Here is a 10939-nt window from a genome sequence, read left to right on the forward strand (position 1 = left end):
GTCTAAGGAGGGAAAATCAAAAAGAATTCTTGTCATATTCAGTACAGACCACCATTTTAAGATGGAGCTCCAGAATAAAGTGGAACACATTGAAAAGGCACATCGCATGTTCTGATAGCCGCTTTTTTTCACCTCAGTCGATAGGTGGAGGAACTTGTATCGTCCTCGATTGATCGGTCGATAAGAAGAGAAACTAAAATCAGGAGATCCGAAACTATTCCAAAAAATGTTTTAATCATTTTCTACAACAAAAACTGACAAAACATTAACTGAGACGTCCTCAAACATCAGTGCACCACAACAAACACAGCGTTAGACAATTCTATTTACAATAAAAAAGAAATAAAATAACCGCCTTCTTCACTCTGGACAGGCATCGATGCTGATCACTTCGATTTGCTCGCCGGCGCACCGCCTGGCCCCCACCTCACATTCTGTCATGTTCACGGAGGCGCCGTCACCGCCGGATCGGACGCACAGGGGGGGGCTGTCTTTAGGGCATTCTGATGCATTCTGGCAAATGCATTTTCTTCCAGGTTCTACAGTAAAAAAAAGAAAGAAAAACGACAGGTTGAAAGATTTGTCCACTGTTTTGCTTTTCAACCAGGGCTGAGACAGAAACGTCACATTGTGTTCAGACGTTACAGATACCTTGACAGATTGTCCCTGGCTGGCAGTCGTTGCAGGATGTGAACGTCTCCTCCGACCTGTCACAGTCTCCGTCACTGGTCAACGTGAAGCTCCGTCCTAAACACCGCAGAGCTCCCAGCTGACAGACTCCTAATAAGCGGGGTGTGGGCTGTGATGTCACCGTGGCGCACAACTGAAGCGAAGCCCTGGAAGAAGATTCATTTGGAGAAAAGCGCAGCATTTTAGAGTTTTTGTCTTTGTAGCAAAGACAGAAATAATAAATAATTCCCTGAAATCATACTCACGGGCACTGAAACGGCATTTTACAAACACACCCTCGTTTTCCCACGTTCTCCCACACTTTACACCTCAGGCCGTTCGGAGGCTGCGGAGCTGTGGTCGCTGAGAAGAAAATAATTTGGAGTTCCGTGAATTGGAATTGATTGTGTCACAATGAATTGGCTGCAATTGGCCTGTATCTTTGAAGCGCTTTGAGATGATATTTGTTGTGATTTGGCGCAATAAAACTGAACTGAACTAAATTGAAATGAAGAAGATGGGTCTTTGTTCACCCCAACAGAAACTACAGCCGTTCACAGCGAGATATAATTATATAAAAAGAAAGAAAGAGAAGAGCTTTACTATTCCAGCATCAGAATTTAGACAAACCTGGCAACTTTATAGAAGTGGAACAGGATTAAATATCTAGCAGCTAAAATGCTAAATATTCCCTCGATGCTTGGTTTATGGATGCTGTTTTCACCCTCGTGTGCTGAAGATTGACATTTCAAAAGCGGGCACACTAGATGCTTTGGTGGTTTCGGCCTGTCCTGCTTCTCCTGATTTACGTCAAACTTATAAAACCTGGTTTGCACAGACCGACCCATCCAAACCCAACAAGGTACAGCTACTGGAACTGTTTCATGAACATTTCAAAGTGAAACAGGGAACTGTCAAATTGCACACTGCACCTCCTTCACCAGCTCGTACAGGGGGCTGAGCTGGGAAACAAGTTCACAGCTTATTAACGTTCATTTAGACAAGAGGAAAAAAGAGCTTCAGCCTTTTAGAAAAATATTATGTATGTAGCAGTCAAGTGTGGTTTTAGGTTGGTAGTTTTTAGATTTATAGATTGAAGCTCTGTGGTGACTTTCAATCGTTTATCTTTGGCTCCAAAGACAATTACCACAGTTTTGTTTTTGTTTAGCTGGAGGAAGTTGTGGCACATCCACTCATTAATCTCCTCAATGCATTTACCTCTACAGGCCCTCGGTCTCCTGGTGACATTTTAATATATATCTGTGTGTCATCTGCATAGCTATGGTAGTTTATTTGGTTGTTTTTTATAATCTGTGCCAGTGGGAGCATGTAGATGTTAAACAGAAGAGGTCCCAGGATGGAACCTTGGGGAACTCCACATGTGATTCTCATGTAGCAGTCAAGTGTGGTTTTAGGAGACTTTCCCAGCAGTAGAGAGTGCATCTCCTGATTTATGTCAAACTTATAAAACCTGGTTTGCACGGACCGACCCATCCAAACCCAACAAGGTACAGCTACTGGAACTGTTTCATGAACATTTCAAAGTGAAACAGGGAAGCTAAGATCATTTGGTTATGTTTGCATATGCATAGTGTGCTTCCTCTCTGACTTCTTCTCCTCTACGATCCAGAGCTATTTTCCCTGTAGAAAGATCAAAGCTGAGGTTCAGAGATACTGAAACTGCAGTCAGTTCGAGCACCTGTAACTACCACAAACACTTATGGCACTGTGATGATGTCACAAATTCCCACAGTTCAGCGAGACGGCCACAGGTTTAAGGTACACAACAGTGACAGTGAGCTTATTCTGCATGTGCTATACCTGATTCACAGTGAATATCGTTGGGAGAAGGAGACCACTGCAGACTGGAACTGCACATAATCTCTGAGACATCACCGTTCAGCACCCAGCCCACGGGACAGGACAGGGACACATGTTCTCCAATCTCATACACGGTCTTGGTGGGCGTTGCTTGAACCAAACTGTTGACTGTAGGAATCTCACAAGTGGCAGCTGGAACAAGAATAAAGGAATTTAGAATAACAGGAAGCCAAACGAACAACGACATGCTTTATGTGCGAAGACAACCTCACAGTCATGGCAGCAATTTATGACTTCATGATTGTCTAATTTGCCACTAAGCATCTTGTCTGTATCAAATATCATATGGACTAATTAGATTTGACCCACACAGATCATCCACAAGTTCGGTAACAACTTCCCTGGATCTTTTACGGTAAGTAGTTTTAGACGTACAGTAAAATGGTGAGTTTTGGTTGTTTTTTGAGGTGTAGACGTACATTTACAAACCCTCGCTCCCGCGCTCCAACTCTGGTCTTCATGACATTGGACTTCAGCAGTTCCAGTGAGGTAATACCCCGGTATGCAGGTGTAATCCACTCTGTCTCCAACTGTGTAAAAATCTTTAGGATTCTGAGAGAAAAACCAACCAACCATCATTTCTCTAGCCTTTACAAGGTTAAGGAACCTTTTTGGGCCACATGCAAGACACTGCAGGCTCAAAAAAGCTGATATCCTCACCCGAATGAAGCCATTCGACAGGTGCGGAGGGGATCCACAGGTTTTTGGTGGAGCTACAGAAAGACTAAAACACTGAGGCTCCATCGTCCTGAGAGCAAACATAAAAAAATAAGATGCCATAAGTACATCAACTGTCATTTCTGCTTGTTAAAATCTTTGATTTTACTGAAACTAAACTGTTCAGACTGGAGATGAAAATATATTTGAGGGAAATTGTAGTACAATTATATAAACTTTTAATAAATAGAAGGAAACTGTTATGGAAATCACGGTGACGCTTTCGTTCTTCTTCTAGAATGTAGATTAAATAAAATGTGACTGGTCATAATTATCCTGTGACAAAAGTACAATAGAAATCTACATTTTATACATAAGACTATTCATTTGGGATTAAATCATTCTCAAATTGCTATCCTACTGGATAAAAACAAGGGTTTGCGTGTCCTCACTGTAAGTATTGGATATCTGGGTCCTCGCAACGCTTCTCCTCCACCTGCAGCCCGATGCAGTGGAGGCCCCCTCCTCTAGGGGCAGGATTGTTGCAGCTTCGGGTCCTTGATCTTTTACCTCCAGAGCAAGAACCCCATGAGGACCAACAGCTCCAGCTACCATGGATAACCCCTGTGAGGATGAGAGGGAGAGATTCTCATTCTTGTCCTGCTTTCCCTCAGTGGGAGTCTGTCACACCAACAAAAGAAGGAGCCGCTTATCCTTTTTAATCATTTCATTCACCTCTGAATTATGCCCTGTCCAAACTTGCTGCTTTAGGCTAAATGCCTGTTCAAAATCTGGTCATTAACGGTCAATTATTGGTTGTTTACCTGCTTGTTCTCCGATCACAGTTCCTATATGGCAGGCCGCTCCGGAGGTTCCAGGCCGGCAAACGCAGCGACACTCGCTGCCCGTCACCAGCGGCTGGCCGTTGTTCTGGCAGGGCCGGCAGTGGCAGGGATGCTCCTCTGCCATGTACTCCTCTATGGCCCTTTTCAGATGGAGCTTCTTCAAACCTGCACACTGCACCTCCTTCACCAGCTCGTACAGGGGGCTGAGCTGGGAAACAAGTTCACAGCTTATCAACGTTAATTTAGACAAGAGGAAAAAAGAGCTTCAGCCTTTTAGAAAAATATTATGTATGCAGCAGTCAAGTGTGGTTTTAGGTTGGTAGTTTTTAGATTTATAGATTGAAGCTCTGTGGTGACTTTCAATCGTTTATCTTTGGCTCCAAAGACAATTACCTCAGTTTTGTTTTTGTTTAGCTGGAGGAAGTTGTGGCACATCCAGTCATTAATCTCCTCAATGCATTTACCAAGGGCCTCTACAGGCCTCCTTGGTCTCGTGGTGACATTTTAATATATATCTGTGTGTCATCTGCATAGCTATGGTAGTTTATTTGGTTGTTTTTTATAATCTGTGCCAGTGGGAGCATGTAGATGTTAAACAGAAGAGGTCCCAGGATGGAACCTTGGGGAACTCCACATGTGATTCTCATGTAGCAGTCAAGTGTGGTTTTAGGAGACTTTCCCAGCTGAAGAGAGTTTACAGTTCAGTTAAGTCTGATCTATATATCGCGCCAAATCATAACAAATGTTATCTCAAGGCCCTTTAGAGACACAGTCTAATTCAAGCCAATAACAATCCAATTCATTAGGTTTTCAGCTAGTTTACAGAGTTAACATCAACTAACTGGCTGATAATATGAGTTTTCTCAGTAACTATAAATATCCTAGGCCAGACAAGAAAGTACGCAGCAACATTAGCTGGGTTTCCATTGAGTAACTAAGCTAATCTTAAGCTAAACTTCTCTATTTGAGAGGGTGCAAAAAAGAAATGTGAATCACATGTTTCCACTGACTGGTTTGAGGTTGATTGTGGTGGTTACACTTTAGTAGAAGTTGCTGCCCTAACTGGAAACAGAACTAGAGGAAGAAAACACAACTGTGGTGGACATCCCCAAGAAGAAAATGGAAAGATGTCTTTCTATGGAAGTGCTTTAATCTCTTGGAATATCTGTGATGTTGTATCAGATCTGGGGAGACACCACTCAGTTACATGAGTTTATTGTTTACTGGTTCAGACTGGAAACAGCTGGTGTGTCAGATCATTTTAATCTTTGCAAGGTCAGAGGAAACAACAAAAGTGATTGTTGGGCTAAACAAAGGCTTGCTTGTTAAACCCTAAGGAGGTCTGACCTCGAGCCAGTGCTAACTCGACCTAACTCCAAACAGATTTTTTACTGATGCTCAAAATAGATAATCAATACCTATGAAACACCAAGGGCATATGTGGCTCCTACCTTCTGGTCTATAACATCAGGGAAGTCTCTGACAGATGAGGCCCAGTCACTGTACACCTGTCCGTTAGCTTCTGGGTTTTCCAGATCCAGAACAGAAAGAGCAGCTATGAAGGAAGCATCTCCGCCAAACACATTGATCTTAATGGGCAACTTGTTTACACCGTGTCCTGTGGAAAAATGGCAATCAAATCTGTTTTTTTTGTATAGTTTGACTTAATTTTTTTTATCTGATTTTATTTGAGTAATTTGAAAGTCTCAATATGGGAACTTTGACTCACTGGATTTGGATGCCAAAGCTTTTTTCAGTTTTTCACAGGTGATTTTGACTTTCTTAAAGAAAAGAAAGCGCTTCACCTTTCTCCAGCACCTTTGGTACTCTATATCTGTTGTGCCTGTATGCAAACAAGACGGATACAAACATTAATAAAACACTGCAGATGGCGTCATACCAAACAAAATGACAGATCTTTTGATGAACTTAGACTCTTGTAATATGCCACCACAACCTGGGCTTCACACCATCAATTAGTAAAAAAAAAAGATATTAAAATGTTTAAAGTTACAAATATCTAAGGTGTCATGTTAGTCAACACATTTTGAACTCAATGTTCTTGCAGAATATGTGTATATTTTAGAATAAGAGAACAAATTTTAGATGGATGTCTTTGAATAGATATATCTGTATATGTATATATATATTTACTCACTTAAAACACATCAAGGTTTATTTTGATAGATTTTTCCGTGAATGATTGATACATAATTGGATAAATGGATCTAAAGTTTGAAGTTTACAACAGAAAGAAGTTTGAGGTCAGGAAATTTGTTGTAAAATAATCAACAAGCATGAAAGTGACATTTGTATATCCTAAGTTTGTTATAATAAGCTGACATAATTCCCCTTTAGATTTAATGAGTTAAAACAGGTTATTTGGACATGTAAAACTTTTATACTAAAAGCAACAGTATTCACACAAAGAGTTCTTACTGCAGAATATGTGTATATTTTAGAATAAGAGAGATGTCTTTGAATAGATATATCTGTATATGTATATATATATTCTCACTTAAAACACATCAAGGTTTATTTTGATCGATTTTTCTGTGAATAATTGATACATAATTGGATAAATGGATCTAAAGTTTGGGGTTTACAACTGAAAGGTCAGGAAATTTGTTGTAGAATAATCCGCCAGCATGAAAGTAACATTTGTATATTGTATAAGTTTGTTATAATAAACTGACATAATTCCCCCTTAGATTTAGTAGTATGGTGACACTTTTATATTATCTGATTCAATTTTGCTGTTTTTTTTTGCGTTTACTGTTATTTTATTCTTTTGTACTTATTCTTTTCTTTATTTATTATCTGCTGTAAAGCACTTTAGTACCGAAATGGATTGTTGTAAAGGGCTGTATAAATAAATTACATTTACATTTACATTTAATTAGTTAAATCAGGTTATTTGGACATGTAAAGGTTTAATACTAAAGGCAACAGTATTCACACAAAGAGTTCTTACTGCTTGAAGCGAATGCCTGACGATCCATTTCTAATAAGCCTTGGTATTCGCCTCCAAGTGACCCTTCTGAGAGGTAGTGTGTGCCGTAAGTCTGCAGCAACTTTCGGTAAGCCGAGTAGTCATAGGTGAGGGGCAGTGAAGTCAAGGCCTTCCAGAAGGCCTCGGACAGAGTCAGGTACTGGGGGGCAGAGTTTTGAAACTGGGCCAGCTTCACTTTATTCTTCAAGACTATGAGTCTGTAAGCCTGGAGGACAATTAGGAAAAGACTGAATGTCATTTCTGTCTAATTTGAACACGTTTTAATGTCAGCAGTGATTTGTGAAGCAGATCAAGTTATACAGTCACCTTATCATCTGTGACCGTTTTGTGAAAGGTGCGCCGGTCATATCCCACCAGGGCGTTTGACTGGATGTGCTGCATGTAGGACCAGGTACTCTCATAGGACTCATCACTCTCTTCATTGTCCACTTGCACCTAAGATACAGACAAAGGCAACACACCTGAATAACCATCCTTAGGGCAGCTTCTGATATAATATTGCCTGTTTTGATCTTAGCCTCTAAGACCACATTGATGCAAAGTTGTTCGCTCACCACCTCGATCCAGGCTCATGTACTCAACAACAGTAGCAACAATGTGGACTGCAGTGAAGGCTTTTGCAGATAATCATTGGCCCCAAAGAACATATGTTAGAGTATGTGCACACTAAACACATTTCTATGCATTTGCACCTTTAATCCCCAAATAAACGCAGTTTTTGACACTTTTTTTTCGGAAAAAAACACCTTCCAGGATGAAGGTTTTCACTGACTGTAATGTTTATGTGCCAGCTGGTAACCGGGTTTATTTTGCAACATAAGATTGTGTCATTGGTTTACTGTTAGAACATATGCCGATCTCCCCTCTGTCGGCATGGCAATAGGGACTTAGCCAAGATAGCTCTGGTGCTAACTTTGTTAGCAAGACTTTTTTGTATGTTTTGCACATAAATGTGCAGTTGCATAACAGAGTACACTGCTACAGAAAACAACACAGATAACAATGCCGACGTTGACCTCTATTGGTGGGACAGCTTTGAGAATATGGTGTTTTTCCCTGAGAAAACTTTTCTTGGACATCGTTTTTGCAACTGACCGAGCTGCTTCGCCCACACATTGAAGGGCAGGAAACTGTAATGAGGTCACCTCTTAAAAAAGCTGCATGCACTCAGTGCTTCAATTGTGTATTTTCAAGTGGATGGATCTTTCTTTTTTCGTAAACGTGTGATTTTTGGAAAATGGAGGGTAGAAAAACATATTCTTCTGTACTTAGCCGTACTGACTTTTGGTGTTTCTGAAATACCGGCATGAGCTATTTTTATGTGTTCGAGCCAACTTTTCACAACTTTTGGATGGACGGGACATACTCCCCTCACTAATAGTGTTTGATGACACCATTTTTCACCAAAGATTCACTCTTCTTATGGCTCCCCTCTGAGTAGTTTTTAGCTTTGCTTGTCCATCAGAATTTGTTTCCGATTCTCCAAACTGAGGAGACAGAACTCTGACTATTGTCTACTGAAGATGAGACAGATAAGATGGCTCATAAGCACAATCTCACAGGATCAAACTGACAAGATGACTAATGGTAAAACTGTAATATTTGCAATTTTTTCTTTTAGATTTAAAAAATCCATGAAAGCAAATTATTAACTATTAACTATCTAGTTAAACCACAAAAAGTCAGTATTTTTATTTACTGCAGAGTTGCTCCTTTGACTCACCTCAAAGTTGTATTTGAGTATATTCTGTGGCAGTCTATATGTCACTTTGTGGTCCCCGCTGTAGACTTTCCTGCACTGCCCTCCAAAACTCAGAGTGTTGATCACGCCTGCTTTCAGTTTCCCTGTCAGCACGTCGTACCTTTGAGACAATACAATAAATGCTTTCATTAACTTTTATCTAACAGGTTTTCTGCTCCTAACTTCATGCTCTGGTTAACACGCTGCTATTAGGCAGTAAATTCACGGTTGCAGTAACTACTAACCCTCTGCCTGTGAAGTCAGAGTTAGGAGGTGTTTTGGCAAGATCACATGAGTACTGGCTGTCGTCTTGGTTACAGTTTCGTTCATCCAGACCATCCTCACAGTCCTGGTCTCCATTACACACCAAGGATTGGCTGATACACTGACCTGCATCAGGGTTCAGTAAAACAGTCTTTACTACATATTGTAGGCAGCAGACAGGAATGAAACTATGAAAGATTTAAGATATTATTCATTTACTGTGTGTTACAACATACCAGAGGTACAACGAAATCTGCCTCCACAGCCTGAATCCAGGGGACATTTCTTCTGTGGGACGCACGGCTGCGTTTCAGAGACTTCTCCTAAACATGGCAACCCGCCAAACTGAGCATACACCTCCACATGACGAGTTCGCACCTAAAAAAGAAAAAAAACAAGTCCTGTCAACACAAACATCTGTTCATGTCTTTCCCAGCAGTGAGACTTATTCAGTCAAATGTATGTTGGAATAAGATTAGCTTTGTGACTCAGGTCTGTACAACCAAAGTATAAAGAGAGCGGTGCTCTGAATTACCTTCGTCCTGGTGCAGCCATCGCAGTCGGACCAAGCTCCATAAGATCCCCATCTGCAGTGTACAGGCTGCTGGCAGCTGATAGAAGGGGACATTTCAAGCTCTATTAGAATAACATAAGCTACTGGAAATAGAAGTGAAAACCACAGCTCTCTGACAAGACAAACGGATAAGAGAAACATGTTAATATGACAATTCAACTGATAAACTGCGGCGAAATGTAAAGACGTAGATGTGTGCGTATGCCTACCAAATCTGTGACACAAAGGCAAGAGATAACACCACAGTGGCAGCCAAATTCAGCTGTGGACAAGGAGGAAAAAGGTATTTTACTCAATCTGAAAAGAACATTTCTTAATCCTTTTAAACTTCCCATTTTTTACACCCCTGCCAATAAATCCAGATTATTAAAGCTAAACATCAGACATTATCACACAGTCTTAAGAATGTTGGATAAATCTTTGTTTTTTTGAGGGTTTTACCTTCATGATGTGCTGCTCAGAGTTCAGCGTTATCGTCTGATCCAGCACCAAACTAGGCCGGGCAATATAATCACCTGGTAGGAGATGGGAGGGGGGCAGGATTTCTGTAAAGAGTTCAGGAATTCCCTGAGTGAAGAAATGTTCGTTGTGCTGCCCCAGTTCATGCAATGAGTCACGAACAAGGACCCAGTGTTCTTCAGTCCTCTGAGAGCTTTGTTTTGCTCTTGTATTTTTGCATTTTCCACCAACAGCACGATGAGTATTTTTCCCGTCAACAGTGTGCACTTTGTGCTCTGTGATTCAAAAGAACAAATGATGAAATCCGCTGAGAATAGCCTCACTGGAGAGAGACTGCAGCGGTTGCATCACTTGTGTTTATCCTGGATAAGGCCGTCACAAGCTGACACTGGATGATTAGATAAAGGTTAGAAAAAATTCCAGCGTGGCTCATATTTAAGCATATTTAACTTGATTGTTTGCTAAATATGTGTCACATCCATGTTAAAAGATTTGGTACCATAAGGACAGTATTTAAAATCCAAAGTCACCCTAATTCTTATTAGGACTTTGGAGCGGTGGGCAGCCAATCACAGCGCCTGGGGGTAAGGGTGCCTTGCTCAAGGGCACCTCAGCCATGGCAAGGAGGTGGACTGCCACCCCTCCAGCTGTCAGTTCATCAATCTGAATAAAAGTGGGATGAAGAGTGGGGATCAAACCACCGACCTTCCAGTTATTGGACGATCCTGATAAAACTATGGCATGCTATGATCAAGCTATGTTCCCTCAAGAGGTCATCTTTCTATTCCAGTTAAATCTTTTTATCATCCAGTAAAATCTTAAAAAATGATGTTCTA

General features: G+C 40.9%; 1 protein-coding gene across 1 annotated transcript; it reads right to left on the reverse strand.

The window, feature by feature from the left end:
• Window positions 1-215: 215 nt before the first annotated feature.
• Window positions 216-10377, reverse strand: c7b (complement component 7b). The gene is made up of 18 exons (XM_072371827.1): window positions 10086-10377; window positions 9854-9906; window positions 9606-9681; window positions 9307-9448; window positions 9052-9196; window positions 8789-8927; window positions 7372-7500; window positions 7027-7270; window positions 5782-5895; window positions 5504-5670; window positions 4032-4260; window positions 3660-3831; window positions 3211-3298; window positions 2970-3102; window positions 2491-2682; window positions 936-1032; window positions 652-836; window positions 216-539 (listed from the first exon to the last, which is right to left on the reverse strand). The coding sequence occupies exons 1-18, from the start codon at window positions 10089-10091 to the stop codon at window positions 361-363; spliced, it is 2490 nt and encodes an 829-aa protein (XP_072227928.1). The 5' UTR covers window positions 10092-10377; the 3' UTR covers window positions 216-360.
• Window positions 10378-10939: the final 562 nt, after the last annotated feature.

Source organism: Leuresthes tenuis, unplaced genomic scaffold, assembly GCF_036924035.1.
Source record: "Leuresthes tenuis unplaced genomic scaffold, fLeuTen1.0.hap1 SCAF_19, whole genome shotgun sequence".
Lineage (NCBI taxonomy): Eukaryota > Metazoa > Chordata > Actinopteri > Atheriniformes > Atherinopsidae > Leuresthes > Leuresthes tenuis.

Bases quoted from the DNA above. Each gene is read 5' to 3' on its own strand.
- c7b (XM_072371827.1), bottom strand. The intron at 9,682-9,853 runs GTAGGCATACGC...CCCTTCTATCAG, and splicing joins GCCTTTGTGTCACAGATTTG to CTGCCAGCAGCCTGTACACT. The intron at 7,501-8,788 runs GTGAGTCAAAGG...TCTGTATCTTAG, and splicing joins TACTCAAATACAACTTTGAG to GTGCAAGTGGACAATGAAGA.